The 19,794-nt window shown below is 41.1% G+C and overlaps 2 protein-coding genes across 2 annotated transcripts in view; both read right to left on the bottom strand.

Moving 5' to 3' along the window:
- Positions 1–1,037: 1,037 nt before the first annotated feature.
- plek2 (pleckstrin 2) lies at positions 1,038–8,369 on the bottom strand. The gene is made up of 9 exons (XM_024274315.2): positions 8,219–8,369; positions 7,974–8,138; positions 7,574–7,752; positions 7,409–7,500; positions 6,242–6,429; positions 6,070–6,171; positions 3,194–3,277; positions 3,032–3,110; positions 1,038–1,505 (listed from the first exon to the last, which is right to left on the bottom strand). Exons 1-9 carry the CDS (start codon positions 8,300–8,302, stop codon positions 1,378–1,380), a joined length of 1,101 nt encoding a protein of 366 aa, XP_024130083.1. The 5' UTR covers positions 8,303–8,369; the 3' UTR covers positions 1,038–1,377.
- A 2,809-nt stretch (positions 8,370–11,178) lies between these two features.
- Positions 11,179–19,794, bottom strand: part of LOC112147726 (tandem C2 domains nuclear protein) — a gene marked incomplete at its 5' end in the record, with an annotated part of 11,197 nt that continues 2,581 nt past the window's right edge. Inside the window, 9 exon segments of the mRNA XM_024274300.2 lie at positions 11,179–12,242; positions 12,513–12,715; positions 12,789–12,903; positions 15,781–15,972; positions 16,047–16,163; positions 16,380–16,480; positions 17,063–17,132; positions 19,151–19,230; positions 19,305–19,469. Coding sequence (XP_024130068.1) covers positions 12,132–12,242; positions 12,513–12,715; positions 12,789–12,903; positions 15,781–15,972; positions 16,047–16,163; positions 16,380–16,480; positions 17,063–17,132; positions 19,151–19,230; positions 19,305–19,469 — 1,154 coding nt within the window. The 3' untranslated portion in view covers positions 11,179–12,131.

Below are 19,794 nucleotides of genomic sequence, written 5' to 3'. Positions count from 1 at the left end.
GTAGAACCGCCACTGCCGGTCGGTAAAGGCTGAAGCTCTATTCGGTCCCGGCTGAAGCTCCACTCGGTAACGGCTGAAGCTCCAGTGGGTCCCGGCCGAAGCTCCGGTCGGTCCCAACTGAAGCTCCGGTCGGTCCCGGCCGAAGCTCCGGTCGGTCCCAACTGAAGCTCCGGTCATTCCCGGCTGAAGCTCCAGTTGGTCCCGGCTGAAGCGATGTGCAGACATAACGCTGAATCACTGCCAATAATTTGTCCACATCCACCACAAAGCTGATGACTGACAGGAACCTTCAAAGGAAATGTTTGATCAATATGATGATCTAAATGCCTCAAAGCATCAGGTACTTCTTAGTTACAGAAAGATTCTTTGACTCAGTCAAACTGAAGCGTCTGAAACCATCGCTGACACAGAATCAGCTGTTTGTGCTGATGGAGTCCCTGTGACTCCTGACCCGTTTCACCACAGACTCCCTCAGCAGATGATGAGTAACCGCTGATTCCTCCGGAAAACAAACAGCAGCTCAGCTTGACTCATTCAGGTAAACGGTGGGCGGGGCTGAGTGGGCGGGGCTGCAGGGAGCGCCTCAAGGTTGTTGTTTAATGATCACAGAAAAACCCTCAGGGGGGGAATTTCCACACTCTGCTGGAGATCCACCTCAACAATAAACCAAATCTAAAGTTTTCTGGGTTTAACTTGACCAGAAACCCTTTTGGATCAAATGTGTAAAGTTAATAATTCATCATCTTTTGTGTTAAAAAGTAAAGTAAAATGAATCATTCTGCCGTAAAGCGTGAGCTCCTCAGCTGCAGTTCTGGATGAATCTCCTGATTCATGTCTAAAGATGATGACAATCACTTCTACAAGTACACAAAAACACTTTAAAGCCTCTGAATGAATACTTCTGTGTTCTTAAATCATATGTGATAACCATGGAACGATAAAGTTTAAAAATGAAGTTAACCAATGAAAACAATTCATGGGAGCAAAAAAAAAAGCAAACATTGACGTTAAAAATTGACAAAATAAAAATATTTAATTTATTATTTTTTTATTGGAAACATTAAATACGATTTAAAATGCTGGATAAAAAATGCAGCAATAGATTGTTTTTAATTTTAAATATAAAAGAAAATACAAAAAAAGAGAAATTAAATCATTAAACATCATCCTGAAGATCCGGTGAGTAAAAGGATTTTCCCAGGAGACCTGGATGTCACAGAACTCCAGTTTAGATTGGAACAAATTGTGTTTAAAGTCTCTAAACAGAACAGGTTCGATCCAGAGACGCTGCAGCTTGTGATGTTTCTCCAGCGTCTTCATGGAACGAGCAAAATCAGCAAAAGAAAAACTTCCTTTTCACAGAGACCAACAGGAAGTCTATGTTTGCTGTCGGATGGCGTCGATCCATTCCGTTTTCTCCTGCTGAGTCGGCGCCTGGATGAAGTAATGAACGTCTGACTGGGTGATGATTTTAAACAGGTTTCCTTGAACGTTGCCTTTCACACCTGTGGAAAAAACACACAAACGTGGAATAAATAAAACATTCAGGACTTTAAAAATGCAGTGAAGCTGCTGCGACTGACAGAAAAAAGCAGGAATGGATTTAAGTCAAACTTGATGTTTGGTTTAAAGTTTTCCTTCAGTTTGATCGACTACAGAGACTCAGCTGCAGTTTCTAAATATATCTTTAGTTTGAACAACACGCATCATCTTATGTTGATTGCTTGTCACAATGAAGGTTTTTAACCTTGAAAAGTGCAAGTTCTGCACCGAAGAGGCTGAAGAGGAGAGGAAAATTTAGAAAATACTAAAAAATAAGGAAATGAAGCTCTACAGATGAATTATAAACCTACATGGAGATTCAAAAAGTGGTTTTAGAGCAAGAATAAATCTGGAAGTGTTGGAGAGAAGGACAGACTTTGGAGATCCAGGAAAAACAGATTTAAATGGAGGAAGTCTATGGAGCCAAATTGGGGCCAAAAGTTTTGAAAACTGAAACAAAAAAACCTGAAGCTGGAAACTCAAATTTAAAAAATATATGTATATATTTCTGCAATACAAACTTAATTTTTTTTCTTCAAATTTTCTGTTTTTAAGTTTTAAAACTCAAATTTTATGGAGTAAAATTTCCACAAAAGCCACATTCCATGGCCACAGTTCTATGGCAAGTGAAAGGGGTCAATAAGCATTAGGAAAAGTGCCGTAAAAAACGGGCATTTTGGACATAAAAAATGCAGTTTTTTACACCCCTTTTGGGAAAACATAAGACAAGGTAATTTACATGCTACTTTTAAAATGTACGTAAAAAGCAGCGTTTTTTTATATCCAATGCGCCGGGGTTGTTTTTTTTACTCTGCTTTTCCTGGTGATTATTGTCCCCTGTTGCTTGCCATAATTATTGACCCCTGTTGCTTGCCATAGTGGGGGACGTTCAATGCACGTATGAAGTTAATATGCGCCCATGAGGGATTTTGGTGGAAATTTGACTCTATAAATTTCCCCTTTCAATTTTTTTTCTTTTTTCGTTTCCAACTTTTGCTGCTCTGTTAGCATGTGGGGGCGGGGCTTAGATGAAGGCCCAATAAGAGTGATGAGCACGGGAGCTTCAGGCTCTTCACCGACAGTAGAAACTCGAGTAATTACTACTAGAAAATCAAAACGCTGACTATCTGAGTGCTGATTCACTTTTTCAAAGTGTTTTTAATTATTTTAAGTTTTTCAGCTTTTAGTTTTTAGATTTGTATTTCTGTTTTCAAAATTTTTGGCCCCAATTTGTTACTGTAGACGTCATGAAAATGTTTTATGATGAAATAAATCGAGTTCATGAATCCAAAAAAGAGAAGTATTTGAAATATTTAAAGATGTACTATTGAAATTAAATTCAAAGTGTAATAAACTAAAAAGAACAAGAATAAAAATCTTAAAATTTAAACACCAGAATGATTATAACAAGTGAAATTGTTCTGAAGAGTCAGAAGGAAAACACGTTGAAAGCAGCAGAAACGTCCCATCATCGACGGAAAAGTCCGACCTGAGGGAACGCCGTTATCCTCCAGAGAAGACACCAGACACCCCCGCAGCGAAAAGCCGCCCGCCGGGCTGCAGTCGTCCTGACGGGAACAACAACACCTCATCAGTCATCTGGGCGGAGCGCCGTGGCGTGATGAGTCAGCGCCGCTGCTTCACCACTCACCCTGCAGGGGTCAAAGTAGTGAAGGAACGCCGGCTCTGAACGCAGCACGAAGAGTCGGACCTTCCAGTTCTTCCGTCTGTGTCCCTGTGGAGCAGCAGAAACATCTCACAAACCAGAGAAACATTTACAGGAGAATGAAAAATACATTTCTGAACATTAGAAAGCTTCAAAGAGATTGACAAAATATTTCTACAGTCTGGTGTACTGTTAGTTTGCATACAAATGAGCAATTGTAATGTCAATGAACCTTCCACAGTGCTATGGCAAACAAAAGGGGTCAATACTCACCAGGAAAAGCGCCGTACAAAACAGCATTTTTTACCCCCTAATTTTGGGACAACACAAGACGGCGTAATTTACGTTCTACTTTTACAACGTGCGTAGAAGCGACATTTTTTTATGGCCAAAAACCGGATTTTACAGCACTTTTCCTGGGGATTATTGGCCTGTTTTGCTTGCCGTAGAGGGGTCGCAAGAAGATTGCAGCATTTTTTGTTTTATTTTCTAATCCATTTATGAAGTTCTTTGTCCTTTTTTGTTGTTGTTGAAAATTGATTGGAATCAATCAATCAGTGCTGATTTCTGAGACAAATAAAGAATTATCCGACCCCGTTCTGCACATGACAAACTGGCAGTTTATCTGCAGGTTTTGTCTCCATAGCGACTACTTTATTGTTTAAATGCCTTTTTCAGCAATCTGCTAAAGTAAACTTTGGTAACCACGCCCCCATTCCTCATGTGTTTACATTGTTTCATTCAGATTGAAACAGGTTCAAATTTTCACAATATTCTAGTTGAAATATAGTGCAGGGGAACCACACCTTTACGAGCTCGCCACACTAACGCCGTTCAAAATCTACAAACTTTAAATCCAACATTTATTAACCAAATATCTTCCCAATGATGCTCAAGAAGTTTTTCAATTTCGATTTCATTTATTTTCCTCTTGTTGTCTCTGGATATAAGTTAAAATAGTCAACCTAAAAAGCTAAAAAAGAAAAACAAAATTTGAAAAACATCAGTAAAAAGGATGTTAAATAAAAGTACAACTATGAGACAATCACTTAAAAGGCATTTTGATTAAAAAAAAAACATACATTGTAAAAAATGTAAATAAAGATAAAATACATAATTGTAGAACGTGTAAGAAAAAGGTCAACAGAACTTCAGCTGTGGATGTAGATTTCACTTTTGGTGTCTGTGTGAAACTTTGTGAAGATTTTTTATCTAATACTGGGTGAAAATGTAAACATAGACAAATTTCACACTTTACCACAAAGTGGCTGTTAAACCGTAGATCCTGTGGCCATCCCATAATAATACCTTCCTTTGGACTCGTGAGTTTTGGTTTTGTTAGTAGATTTTGAAATACATGAATAATTTTGAGGCTCATAAGAGATTTTGAGAAATTTCCTGTTTTTGATGGTTTCTTCCGCTGTGATGATGTCATCACGTTGTTTACGGGAGGAGGTCGTTCTCTGTGAAAAAGTCATTTTTACTGGGTATTGGATGTGAGCAAACTTTGGTGAGGTTTTGGTTTGTGTCTGGACTGAAAATTTTATTCAAAGGTGCAGAGAGAAAAAAAAGTTAAAGAATCTGACTGCGGCTGCGACTGCGGCTGCGGCTGCGGCTGCGGCTGCGGCTGCAGCTCCGGCTGCAGCTGCGACTGCACGCCAGAATGGTCGGACACCCTCAAGCTGCTCTAAAACTCATTTTCTCTAAAAGTGTCTTTTTTCTCCTCATTTTTTTAAAGTTTAACCACTAAAACGAAACTTAAAGCATAGTTGACTTCATTCTCAGCCCAGATTTAAAAAATACCAAAAAGGAGGCGGGGCTAGTGGAGCCAGACTGAGCGGTGGGGGTGTGGCTTGGATCTATGATTGACAGCTAGGTTAGCTTTATGTAGCTGTAACGCTAGAGTTCTTGCACTATTTACTGCTTAATTTTCAGAGATAATAAAATGTAAATAAACCACGACACAAATCCTTTTCTGAGCTTTAATTTGATCCACGTTTTGTGAAAACCGGTTAAAAATGAGGGAGCTAGCCTGATGTCTGTGGTTGATGTCTGCATGTCTTACATTGAAACAGCTGCGTTCTGTTGATGCGGCTCAGCGGCGCCTGTACGTGCCCGGCTATAGCAGCGAATAGATAAGGGCTAATCAGTAAAACATATAAATGTTCAAGATGCTGCTTTTCTGACGCCTGACAGCTGAGGGTTAGCAGGTCTGGAGACCAGAGTCAGAGTGGTAAAATGCTGCTAGCATAAAAGCTAATAAAGGCTAACGTATTAAACTAGCAATCCCGAGTGAAACGTTCATTAAATCCGTCACCAGGACGGAGTTTGATGGATATAATGCTAACTGCACTCAACCTCTGTTCCCTAACGTCCAAGTCCACTGGAAAGTTGTGTAAGCCAGTAGATTTTTGACCACTGAAAGCAAAACATCTACGAGCTACGCTAAAGCTAGCACGCTCACGACTGACTGTAACAGAGTCACATATGGGCGGGGCTTTTATCCTGGAGCTCAGAGCATGGTGACGTGAAACCTCTGGGACTTAAACCGTTAACCAATCACAGAATTCAACTGTAATACCTCGTTTCAACCTGTAGGGGGCAGCACACAGATGGTTTATGACTAAAAACGTTTATTTTAATTTGGCAAAGATTTGACAACAACCAACAGACCGTAATTTTAAAGCCCCATTAATAGAAGTCAACAGACAAAAAAAAGTAGATTTACGGTTTGGTTTTAAATATTTGTTTACGCTGCTCTCAAATGAAGTCAATATTTTTTGTTTGTTTTGCTCTTTAGTTTATTAAAAATGATGTAAACATTATTGTTTTCGCTCCTGGGTCAAAGGTCACGGCCTCACCTGTTTCAGCAGGTATCCTCTCTTCACCACCTTCCCGCTCAGCTCCAACGCAGACAGCGACTTCTCCGCCTTCACGCTGCCCCGTTTCTTCAGGTTTTCAGCCTGTGAAGGAGAACGGAGGCGTGAGCGTGAAAACTGCAGACATCTGGACGTAACGAGAGGCGAGACGTACGAAGCTGTACAGCGCGGTGGAGTCGTCCAGGAACTGCTGGCTGAGGCCGGCGGAGCGCAGCGCCTCCACGCTCCTCAGCCCCACGGGCTGCAGGTGACCCATCTCCACCAGAGCCGAGCCCAGGGTGACGGCCTCCAGCCGGGTCAGGGCGAACCGCACGAACACCAGCCAGTCCACCACCGCCGAGCCTGCAGGGACACACGTGTTCAGTTCAGCTGCCGTCCAGAAGTAGAGCTGCCACGATTAGTCGACTGATCGACGACTGATCGACTATTGAAATAATAGACGATTAATTTATTAATGGATTAGTCGGTAGTTTATATCATATGGAGTCAGAGTGTAGTAAAGTTGAAAGTTATAATGGCATTATGCTAACTTTATGGACTATTTTAGTATTTATTAATGTTTTTAGGCTAATTTTGAGTTTATCTAATATTTCAGCTACATGCTAGCTGTTTGGGCTAATTTATTTATTTTTTGTTTTTGTTTTTTAGGCTATTTAGAAGTTTAGCTAATATTTTAGCTACATGCTAGCTGTTTTAGCTAATTATGGATTTTTTGCTTTTTAGGCTATTTTAAAGTTTAGCTAATATTTCAGCTACATGATAGCTAATTTGGCTAATTACTGATTTTCTTTTTTTTACCATTTTGGAGTTTAGCTAACATGTCAGCTGCATGTTAGCTATTTTGGCTAATTTAGTTTTTTCTATTTTTTAATTTATTTAGAAGTTTAGCTAATATTTCAGCTGCATGTTAGCTATTTTGGCTAATTTATTATTTTTTGTTTTTGTTTTTGTTTTTTAGGCTATTTCGAAGTTTAGCTAATATTTCAGCAGCATGCTAGCTATTTTAGCTAATTTAGTCTTTTTTCTGTTTTTAGGCTAATTTGGCATTTAAGTAATATTTTAGCTGGTTTACAGCTTCAGCGTTTTTAGCTATCATTAGTGGCCAAATTCAGCTCACAGCATTCACACTAGTTTTATTTAGTTAGAAGTTAAAAATTTGTGTTTTACATCCACTTTGCACATGCCCTGATTAGTCGACTAATCAGAGAAAAAAATAATTGTTGAATAGTCGGCTATAATTAGAGAATAATTGTTTGCGGCTGCACCATCCAAAACTAAGAGAAAAGCTGAAACTTTTTTCTGGAAGAAAAGTAAAATCCACCTGAGAAACAGTTGCTGTAGGTGCTGCCCTGCTCCACGTGGCTCCCCATCCTGATGCCGCTGTGGACGTCGTACATGGAGTCCAGGACTTTACTGCAGAAGAGAAGGAGGACTTCAGATGGAGAGACGGGAGGAAAACAGCAGGAAATCCGTCCAGCGGGTTCACCTGAGGTCGACGTTCTGCAGCTGCGTCTCGGCAGACGAAGGCTTGGCCTCGTCTTCCTCGGCTGTCTGCAGCCTGTCGACGGCGGCCCTGATGTCAGCCGCCCACGCGTCCCGCTCCTCTCTGGAACAAGCCTCCAGGAAGTGATCCACGCCGAGTTTGGAGTGCAGCTTCAGCACCAACTGTTGGGAAGGAGAAGAACGCTTCACTCCTCTGGGGAGGAGGACAAAGAGGAGAACCTGAGGCGATGAATGTTCTGAGGAGCCACACCTTCTCCTCCAAAGACCACGACCTTCCTCCTCTAAGAAATATTTATATGTATTTTTCAGAATTTGATCTTAAATCTTCATGTCTTTGATCTGACTTTCTTTTCAAACTTTTCCTCTGATCTCCAGAGACTCACCGGCCGGTTTTCGTACTCCAAGAAAGGACAAGTGATGACACAATCCTTCAGCAGGATCTTCCCTCGCTGACTCGAGTCTCTTTTTCCTCCTTCATACTTGAAGTACAGCAGCTTGTCTGGAGTCAGAACAAACCAGCGAGCCTTCCAGTTGTGGACGACATGACCCTGATCACAATGGAGACAGAAAAATCTCATTAAATTAAAAAAACAACAACATTTCTCTGAAAGAACCAAAAGTACGACACCCTCTTGATCAGGAATCCTTCTCTGACGGAGCTCTTCATGTCCATGTTCCTCTCTGGAATCCCTGAGCAGCTCTGCCAGCTCATGCATCACACGCCCAGAAAAACACTCCTTTATTACCCCCCCAGGACACACCTGCACCGGTGAGCAGTCCCCCCCTGTGGCCACACGGGGGCGCTGCAGCTCCTGCAGAAACCCGGACGCTTCACCACCTGAAGAATGAGGCTCCTGCTGCTGAAGCTGCGGGAACATCCTCCTCCTCTGAACGAGCAGCGGCTGGAGGCCGGAGAGCGTCCTCTCTGCAGCAGCTGGAGCCAATCAGAGGGCAGGATTCCAGCAGGGACAGAGCGTGCACGCCGCAGAGACGTGCGTGTGTCTGGTTTTTTCCAGCATCCCGTTGGTGTTTTGTAAAGACAGAGAAGTTGCTTTTATGTCCAACTTTTCTGAGCTCAGATTGTTCGTAAATCTCAGAACTCTCATGGAAGCTGACGTCAGCCTCAAACGCCCCTCCCACCTCTCCTGCTGACTCACAGCCCCGAACATTAACGTGCAACAACATGGAACAAGTCCAGCCGTCCAGTTCTGATCCAGATTCCAGCTCAGAGGAGCAAAACTAAGACGTTCATGGATCTATTTGTCTGCATCAGAATGGGGCGGAGCAACGAGCTTGTAGCCCCGCCCAGAGGATTTTCTACATCACAAATAAAATCTTTTTACAAAAATTTAATAAAAAAAAAACATAACAAGAGATATGTTGAATAATTGTCAGTTTTCTCCTTTTTTGGGGGGATTCATACATTTTTGTTCAATTTTCAAACTTTCCAACTTTGTTAAAAAAACATAAAAAAACAGTTTAATCTCAATTTTTTTATTTTTACAGTAAAATAAGACACAATTTACAGCTTGCAATTAGTTGATGTAACAAAAGAAAAAGCTGGTGTTGAACTAACAATGGATTCTAACAGTTTCACAAAAGACTGTTTCAAAGGTGAATTACTGGAGAAAATCGTAAGTTAATTAGCGCCTGTTTCCGTTGACATTTTAGGAGTGGAAACAGAGAATTTAACCCTCAGGTCTGTTTTTAAAGCGTTTTGCAGAAACTAATTGTGAAATTGAACCCACAACTTTCTGCCCTCAGAGCAAAAACTCAACCAGAGAGAAAAAGGATTCTCTCAAACTTTTCTTTTTTGCATAAAAGTCGTTTTCAGAAACATGTTTATATGAATACAAAAATTCTTTAATGTCATTTTTGAAAAGTTTCAAGGCTCAAGTTTCACCTCAGACAGATGTCCACATTCCAGAGTCACAAGTCAGGTCAGGTCTTCCTGTTCCTGCACCGCCAGGTCTAAAAAATATGGAGAGAAAATAGTCTCACCCCGATTTATGTGTGCGTAATTCTTGATCTGTGAATAAGTTTGGGTTTGTTTTTCATTTTTAAAGAGATAAGTGTGTCAAAAATCCTTAGTTAGACTTTTTGCATTAATTATCAAACATTATCCGTCTAAGAAAGTAGGAAAAAGTTAAATTTTACCAGAATCTGTTTGTCATTTATCATGATTTGTGTGTAAATGTGGTTTTGTGTGTAACAAGAGATTTGTAAATAATTTTTAAAGATTTATGTGTTGATAGTTTCACTCTGTAATTTTAGGTTGTGCATGTGTTCATTATATATTATATATTGTATGAGTTACAAATCAAGAATTAGACACAATTCAGAGCGGTACTATTTTCTCTCCGTAGAAGTCCTAAATCAACCTTCACCTCAGCATTCCTGTCTCATATCACGATTCTTTGATTTTTTTTTCAGTTTTCCTTCTCAGTTTGAAGGACGTCGTCCACCTTCAGGTGAAGCAGCAGGACGTTTTTGCTGCTCAAACAGGAAACATTGATCCAAACGTCCAGCAGCAGCAGAGCGGCACGTTGACGCCGGGAGTGTCCGACTTTCTTCTGTGAGACTTTAACCACAAATCAAACAGCTGTTTGGACAAACACAGGTGAGAGTGCTTTGGCACGCCGGGAAACGGCGGGCTCTGACGCAGGTCGGCCCACGTGGGCCAGCCGGTCGTCCTGGTTACACAATCACAAACACAAACACTTTCTGGGTCCACAGCCTCCCTGCTGGGTGGGTGTGTCTGGAGGATGGAAGACTTTGAAAACAAACGGCAGAAGTTTCCACCAAATGAGACGAATTCTACGGAGCCCCTAAAGGGACTATTTGGTCCACACCAGATTGTAACTGATGCTCACCAGATACTATCTTCAATTTTTTTTATTTCGATGTCCCTTAAGGGGCTCAGATCAAAATGAGTCAGAATTTATTTTTCATTCGTCAAGATAAATTCCTTCCTAATAGAAAATAATGTCTTTTTGCAGGTTGTACGTCACTGAGGAAATGAGACGGAGCAGAATCGATTTAATGAACAGAAAAAACAGGATTTAGACAGAAGCAGGAAACCAACAAGCTGCTTGTCCTCATATGTGGTTCAGTTTCACCATCAGCTGCTTCTTGGAGAAAAATATCAGTCAGGATTTGTTTGAATGAATCTTAAATAAAGCCCATCATCACTTTAATCTCCTGTAAATATGAGTAATACGAGCAGGGAATCTGTTTGATTTAAATTCACTTTATTTCATTAACTTAAACTCTTAAATATCTCTCTTTTGGGTCATTTTTATCACTTTTTGTCCAAGAAGCAGAAACTGTGAGGAAACACAGGAGGATTCATACTAAAAATGCTTAAATGTTCGATCTTTAGGAGGAAAAAGGTTCTTTTCAGGAGCTGGAGTGACTCTGAAATGAGAACATGTGCTTGTAGTGAATGAAGTCCTGAAGAAAAAAGTTTATATGAACATTTATTACTTTGGTTTTAATTTATGTTCAACAATAAGTGTTTGTTTTTTAATGAAAAAAGACACACTAAAGTCATAATGATAGAAATACAATGTTTGCTGCAGTGGGAGGAGCTTATCTGACACAGGATGTACTTTATTTTGAAAGGAACTTAATTCAGTCAAATATCAAAGACGTTAAAGTTTTAATAAACAGCAAAATAAAGCACAGCTGTAAGTCAATTATTGTAAACATGTATAAATTCATGTATTTTTCTAAAAGGGGAGATTTTGTGGCTTCTGTTGTCACGTTCTGCTTCTTAAGTTACTTTTTTCTGTTGCGTCTGTGCAGGCTGCTGTGACTCCGCCCATTCTCCTGCTGAGCAGTCACAGCTGCCTGCACTTCAGTAATGAGTCTCTGTGTTTTTAAAGAACTCTGCTGCTGCTTTCAGTGTCGACTCGTTTTGTTTTCTTAGGCCTGTGTGGTTTGTTGGTATGACTTGTGTCAATGAAGTCCTTGGACTCTGAGATTAAAGTGTTTGTGATTCTGTCCTGGATTTCCTCCTGATTGCCCAACTGTGACACCGGTTGGGTTTTTAGTCAGTAAAAAACTGGAGCTTTCATTGTTAGAGGATGCAGACCTGCTGGAGTGCGAATCCACACAGATTTCATGAGGAACGAGTCATAAAAACAGACATTAACGGGTTTTATTCTCATCTATTAGAAACATCAGTTGAACTCACGACTGTCAGATAAAACTAAACATTTCAGAATTAAAGCTGAGACAAATTTCTGTACAAATGTAGCTTTAAATCCTGATTCTACCTCTGCAAACGAACATGAACAAATGAACGTTGTCCTGCAGTTCTAATGAAATCCTTCATGAGTGAAGCTCAGAGCAGCTTCCCTTCACTCACATTTACACAGTTTGGATGACGGTAAAAGTTCTCCTCTCAAACTTGAGCTGACCTTCCAGAAACAAGGCTTTGTTCAAACCCCTAATTCACCAGCGGATGCCTGAGCCGGCTCCCGGGATTCCCATGGCGTCCGAACACCTCGTGGCAGCGGAGGAAGGAGGACGGGGCGTTAGGGAGCGCTCAGCCGGAGCCAAGCCGTCACCACCTTCTCCGGGTGGCTCATCGTGTCCTTCCACTGATCCACAGCCTCGGGAACCGGGCTATCGAACCCCAGCAGAACCTGAAAGTCAGAGCGGAGCGTCCGTGACAACCAGGATCAGACATTCCGTCCTCTTCTTCGGATGAAGGTCCAGACTCAGCTTTCATTGAAAAACTCCCATGAGGCATTAAACTTCACACCACTACACCAAAGCAACGGCATTCATTGGAGCTTTAGTCCTCCAGAATCTCTTTTTTATGAATTTCTTCTCTAAAGTCGAGATTTTTGACCAGATTTCCTCTAAATCTCCCAGAAAAGTTTATCAAAATCCCGTCAAACGTTCTTCCTCACCTGTCCGAGGCAGCGTTTCCGCCTCACCGAGCTGTAGCTGTAGAGTCGGACCGACAGCGAGCACGGCTGCTCCAAGGAGCCCAGCAGGAAGTGGAAGGTCTCCCCCCACTGGCACTGGCCCTCCAGCGCCTTCACCGCTCCAGACTTCTTCTTCTTCGTCTCCACGCCGCCCACCTGCTGCATCTCGGCCGTGACGAAGAACCCTGCAGACGGAGGGACGTCGGTCACACCCGCGGGGGTTCGAGCGCGCGAAAGCTGAAAGCTCAGGTCACTCACGGAGAGAGAGCGGCGAGGAGGTGGGAGGGAGGTTCTGGACCGCCAGCACCTGCAGCTGGACGCGGCCGTTGACCGGCTGGAAGCAGGTGCTGAGCTGCAGCTCGGAGTGGCACACCTGGAAAACCGCCGAAAATCAGAAACTTTTGACATTCATCCATAAAAAGTAAAGAACCAAAAAAAGGAGTTCTCATGAAAATCTGAAGGTGAAATAATAAAAAAAAAATCACTAAACTGTAAGATAAAACATCCTAAAACGGAAAAACATTTTTGTAGAGAACAGTCCGTCCATAAGAGGGCGCTACAGCCTTCTTAGAACATGGTTTACAGCAAAAACAGTTTTCTTGACCCAGACTGTGATGCATCAGATCTCCTCTGTGTTTTTTCTACACTCAAAAATACCATTAAAATAGTAAAACCTTTTTCTCAGTTTTAGGTATTTTAGTGATAAGTTTGCAGCATCGTCGCATAAAGAAAAGACGTCACGTTTTATTGAAACCACACAAATTTAAAGCTAAATCTGAGCTAAAAACATCCAGGATGTGTTTGTCAACAGGAGTTAACAGAAGAGTCAAATAGATGCTCGTGTTCTTCACACTCAGGTGTAAAGAAGTCTTGGATCGTCTGCATAGAGGCTGAGAGTTTAAATCCAAATCTAATCCAGACTAAAATACAAGATCAGAAATAATCCAACATCACAAGTAATAAAAACTCTAAAGTTGTCAAACGTCAGAGGCAGTCTATGCTTTTAAAAGTAATCAAACATCTGAAGTGAACAAATGTTAACTTAATCTACAGTTTTAGAAGTACTCAAAGATCTGAAGTAATCAAACCCCACAATCAATCAAACCTTAAATGTCATTGTACATGCGCAATGACAAATAAATTGTATTCTATTCTATTCTATTCACTAGTCAAACGCCAAAGGTCGTCTACCCTTTCAAAAGTAATCAAACATCCAGATTAATCAAACATCTGACATGAACAAATGCTAAAGTAATCTATACTTTTAGAAGTAATCAAAGATCTAAAGTAAACAAGTATATAAAATAATGGAAGATCAGAAGCAATCAAACACCACAAATAATCCCGCCTAACAGCAGTAATCAAAGTTCTGAAGTAATCAAATACCAGAGGTAGTCTGTGCTTTCAAAAGAAATCAAACATTCTAGTGAATAAATGGTACTAAGAAATCAACACGTGAAGAGGTAATCAAAGATCAGAAGTAATCAAGCACCAGAAGTAATCAAACTTCGGAAGTTAACAAATGTTAGAAGAAATCTAAACTTTGAGAAGCAATTAAAGGTCAGAAGTAATGAAAGATTAGAAGTAATCTAATGTCAAATAATCAAGTATCAGAAGCAATAAAATATCAGTAATCAAACATCAGAAATAATCAAACATCAGAAATAATCAAACATCAGAAATAATCAAACATCAGAAATAATCAAATGTCAGAAGTAACCAAACATGTGAAGTCTGCTTTCAGGCCCAACTGAAGCTGAAATGACATAATTGCGGCGCGGTTCCATTTCTTCGGCGCCTGTCCTGGTTCTGCCGGTCCAGACGCAGCTGTGTGAGCCTCTTAAAAGCTCCCACTGATTGACAATGATTTGGACCATTTTACTCCTTTGTGTGCAGCAAATGGGAACCTGCTGACTGAAGGTAATCATCCTCTGAGGACTGCGGATGATTCACCGTCTGATCCTGAGATTGCTGCAGACACGGCCAGCCGCTAATCAGCCCTGAAGACGTGGCCTACTTCCTACTTCCAGCTCCGCTCTGCCGTCTGCAGCCTTTCTCTGAGTTTCCCTTCAAGGTGAATCTTTGTCTTTTGTTTTCCATTATGTAAGAAAGAATTACCCTGGTCCAAAAATGTTCAGGACGCAACAATGCTGCAGGGCAGGGTCGGGTTCTTTGTTTGCTGGGCTCAAACAGAGAGCAGGAGTGTGAGGAAGAGGTGAGCGTTAAGTCATAAAAGTCTGGAACATTCCCAAGCTCAGTGTGTCGGGAGCAGAACTTAGGGAGCTGGGAGAAGACAACGACCTCCTCGGATGGCTCAAGCGAAGCTACATCCAAAAGATTCACATAAAACTGAATTCATTCTGCAAAAAAGTTTTTTTTTAAAGCTGCTGCTGCAGAAGCTGGAGTTCACCTCATGGAAAACTAGAGGTCTGAAAGGATCAATAACGAGATAAAAGGATTTCATAATCTCTGAATAAAAAAACCAAGGCCTAAGATGGTTAAAAAACTGAAAAAAAGGAAATAAAATCTTGGTTCAAAATCAGAGTTAAAGAGCTAAAGATGCAGTAGAGACACCGAAATGAAAATAGAAAACTCCTTTAATTAAATCAGCAAGAAAACTTTAGAATAAATATGGAGCTAAACTGGGTCCATTATTATTTGAAACCCAAAGAAAACAAATTGAAAAAAATATTCGTGTGTGGCCAAAAAAAATATATAAAATGTCCAAAACGTTTCACTATTCTAAAGTAAACGTGATCATTTTCAGCTTCACATTTTCCATTTTTAAGTTTCAAAACTTTTTTTTCGATTTAGAAATTTTCAGATAAAAAGAAAAAAATAAACTAAAAAAAAGTTTTGAAAATGACATTTTGAGTTTTGCAAACTTTAAAAACAGAAAGTTTTAAGCTGAAAAGAATTAAGTTTGTTTTTTACATTTTTTTGGCCAAACATCAATATTTTTTCATTTTGTTTTATTTGGGTTTCAAATAATATTGGCTCCAATTTAGCTCCATAGATAAAAGCCCCATTTATTAAAGTGACTAAAATGCTTTTAATTGTGAAATTTGCCACTTTTAAAGCTAAATTTAATTCACCTAAAGTGTGAATCATTAAGAAAAGAACAGATTTCAGTAGAAAGAAACCTCAGAGTGATCGTAGCTGAAAGTTTTCAAAGATTTGAAGCGGTGAAACATTTAGAAGGATAAAAGAGTTCTGGGATCAGGGGAAAGGCGCTGCGGTGGATCCTTACGGGGGATTTGGAGGCAGCTTTGAGGACCAGCCAGTGCTCAGACTCCTGAGGACCGAGCGTTCGCAGCGACAGGACGCTCTCCGCCACCGTGCGCTTGCGGGCGCCGTGCGCCTGCAGCCGCAGCACCAGCGCGCTGCTGCGCAGCTGCTCCAGACGCAGCGCAAACACGAAGCTCTGCATGAAGCTCACATCCTGAAAGCAGAGCGGACACTCCGTCAGTGATCTTCGGGATCAGAGCGGCGGATCAGCTTGATCTCCAGTCGTACCGGACTGTAGCCTCTGGTGCAGGTTTTGAACTGAATGGGTTTGGGGACGGTGATGAAGCCTTTGAAAGCAACCTTTGGTTCTTCGGCTCCGTCTGCATCCAGATTGAGATCTGAGCACTGAAAGACATAAAAACCAAACTGGTTTCACACCTTTTCCACTCGGTTCTGCGGCCTTTCAGAAAGTTTCCCTGCAGAAACTCAGAGCTGGAGTTAGTGGGGCATTGAGAGCGGAGAACAAAGAGGTTTTCTCTGCACACACAGGGGCGCTTTGACAGGAGCTGAGGAGAACACAACCCAGCTTGTGTTCGGTCTGCGAGCTGCAGGTAACCTTACCTGAGTCAGAGTTATCCACACCTGCTCCACATCCTCCTGATAACTCAGCCGCACACAAATCTTTCCAATCTGCTGCTCGTCTCCGGACAGGGCGACGGATTCTGGGGGGAACAGTCGGGATGAGAACGCCTTTAGTCTTTCTAAAGTTAGTAATGAAGTCTCAGAGAAACCCCGCCCCCCCTCCCCGTCACCGACAGCTCTGTTAGCTTGAGTCTCATAGCCTCAAGCTAACATTAGCGGCGCATAAATAACGAAGAGCAAAATTGGATCAATCCAGCTGTACAGTTATGAGCGGAGTGGAGAAGAGAGACTTAGGCCCCGCCCATTTCACTACCTCAGGTACACGATTTAAATCAGGAAATACGCAGAAATACAGTTTTAGTCATAAATTATTTTAAATCGGTCCTCTGTTATGAAAAACGCTATAAGAGCTTCTAAAAACACCAAAAAGATGATTTAGTCTTTAAGAATCAAATAAAAGAATGGATCATTAAATGGATTTAAAGCTCTGCAGGTTTTTATCCTCAAGAATATTTGGAAATTTCAGAAAACATTTGAGTCTGATGACATAAAGCAGAAAGAGATCAACCAGGTTTCAGCTGAAAATGACCAAACGATCCTCAGACAGAGCTGGTTCCTCCTCAGACGACCCAAATGGAGCTCAGAAGTTAGACGGTAGTTACCCATGCTGCTCTCCATGGAGCTCCTCATGGACGACGTGCTGCTCAAGGTGCTGGAGGTGGAGCCCAAACCCTGCAGGTGAGACGTCAGAACCCGTTAACTCTCACTTCCAAACAACCCTTCACTTTCTTCGTGTCCTACAGTCTGAGGGCCAACGTGATGTAGGATTTACGTTCAGGGTGAGACTTTATTGATGTCGAGAAATAACTGACGACACTCTGAGCTGATCCTTTATTTGACATGGAGTCGTGCCTGAACTCTCAAACATCCCTGATCAAATACGGTCCAAGACAATAAACGGGTTTGTTCACCGGCAAAGCCGGCAGCTGCAGCCGAGGAGGAGGAGGAGCTTCTCCTTTACACGCTAATAACACGGAGACAGTTAGAGCGCTTAACACGCAGAGGAAGAGCTCACACTCGGACATCACGGAGGAAGCAGCTCGGATCTCCTCCATCAGGAGAAATCCAGAAATCCTGCCTTATTTACCTGGAGCAGGTGTGTTTGGCCAATCAGGAGCTCCAATGGCGTATTGGCCACCGGCCCTCGAGGTCCTAGATCAGGGGCCCGCGAGCCGGATCCAGCCCTCCTCCATATTTGGGCCGGCCCCCCAAACTGTTTAGACTAGATCCAGTTTTTCTGCTAATTTGGCACTTCGCTTATATTTTAGCTACATGCTAGCTGTTTTGGCTAATTTAGATTTTTTTTTTGTTTTTCTGCTAATTTGGCACTTCGCTAATATTTTAGCTAGCTATCAGCGTCAGTGTTTTTAGCTATCAATTTAAGCATCTTTAGCTGTTAATCTATCACAGATAATGCTAATTATCTAGTTTTTAAAATGTTTTATTTTTTTATCTAACTATTTTTTCTATTCGTGGGATCAGATCGACTTTTCTTTTTTCTTTCTGCGTCTTTCAGCAAAAACTTGATCCCCACCATGAACTCCATGTACCCGGTGAAAGTCTATTCTGGACATAGTGGACGACCATCTCAAAATAAGATTATATCAAAAGTGGGAGAAATCATCAAAATATTCATTAAAAAATGAAAAAATGCTAAAGATCTACAAACAAAACTGTGAAATCCACAGGAAGTTCTATTATGGGATGGCCACAGCACCTTCAGCTTGGCAGCCAGTTTGTGAAAAAGTGTGAAATTTGGTGATTTTAAAATTATTGCATTAAATAAGACAAATTAGTGCATTTTTTAAACGCGTTAATCTAATTTCTAACTTTTGTAATTTTTATTCATATTTAAAAACTTTGTAATTTGATCTTTTACCGTAACACAATGTCAAGAAGTTGAATCAAAAATGTCTAAAAATGAGTCTTTTTATATCAATTATTAAGTTAAAAATAAATCCAATTAAAATTGATTCATTAAATTGATTAATTTCGGGTCACAATTAATTAATTAATTACACCATAAACCAATCTCATGAAAACTTTTGTTTACGTAATCATCATGAAATTTCACACACTGGCTTACGTCTACAACTACAATGTTTTTGACCTTTAACATCGGAAAAGCCGCCGTCTTAAATTTTCCCCGAAAACATCGACTTTAGAACCAACTACAAATGTAAACTCCTCCTCAGAGATTTGGATCATCGCCGCCGAGCTCTCAAAAGCTGCGTTTCCTTTTTACAGGAATATTGTAAACTTTTATTAAATGAATCATTGAGTCAAACTGAACAAACTGATTTGACAAACATGAGGATATTAGGAATGTGGGCGTGGCTAACGATGAAAAACCTCTGTTGCCAAGGAAATCCAAAAATGTACTTTTGCCGATTCTTCAAAGAGTTACGCAGACTTGTTCGTCTCCTCCAGGCGATCGAAATATAATATGGTTGCTATGGAGATAAAACTAACAGAAAAGTCTCCTTTTTAAAAAAAACCTTCTTGTTTTGAGGAGTGATCGGGGTGGTGTCTGCTTTTCATTTTCTTCATATTTTCAGCTGTGAGTTATGCAACACCTGCTTTCACCTTTTTCTGTTTGTTTGGGAAGTTCTGCTCTGCTGGAGGGAACAGTGGAAACTGGGAAACTATATTTAGTCGCCGGAGCAAACACAGATTAGATAAAGTCTCACCTGCCCGGAGGTCCGGAGGCTGGACAGATCCAGCAAGGAGCTGCTCAGACGCTGCTGGCTTCCCGCCTTTGGGCTCCATCCTGGAGAGGAAAATGAAGGTTTCACCCTGAGAACCCCGTACTAAAGTTAGTGCTCACCTGGACAGGTGGGGTACCTGGGCTGTGGGGGCGGGGGCTCTTCAGTGTTTCCCGGCGGGCGGAGCCGGGTGAGGAGTACGCCGACACGTCTCCCTGATGGAAGAGCCCCTCTGGACTGAAGCTGAAGTAGGTGGGGCTCATAAGCTCCGCCTTCCTCTGCGTGTACATGCACCTCGCAGAAGCTTGACGAGAAAATCCAGATTTTATTTACACTGGAAAAGAACCTAAAAAAATCCAGATTATTCATCTGGTACGTGAGTTTTAATTCCATCAGATCAGATGAAAACAGTTGAGATCAGAGACAGACGTTCGTCTATGGAGCTAAATTGGGGCCAATATTATTTAAAACAAAAATGAAAAAAAAAAAAATGAAAAAAAATATTGTTGTTTGGCCAAAAAAAATCTTAAATGTCTGAAACTTTTTGCTATTCCAAAATAAACTTCATTATTTTCAGTTTTAAATTTTCAATTTTTTAAATTTCGGAACTCAAATGTCATTTTCAAAAC

The sequence above is a fragment of the Oryzias melastigma genome, linkage group LG22, assembly GCF_002922805.2.
Source record: "Oryzias melastigma strain HK-1 linkage group LG22, ASM292280v2, whole genome shotgun sequence".
NCBI classification, from domain to species: domain Eukaryota; kingdom Metazoa; phylum Chordata; class Actinopteri; order Beloniformes; family Adrianichthyidae; genus Oryzias; species Oryzias melastigma.
This window is presented reverse-complemented; position numbering and strand designations above follow the sequence as displayed.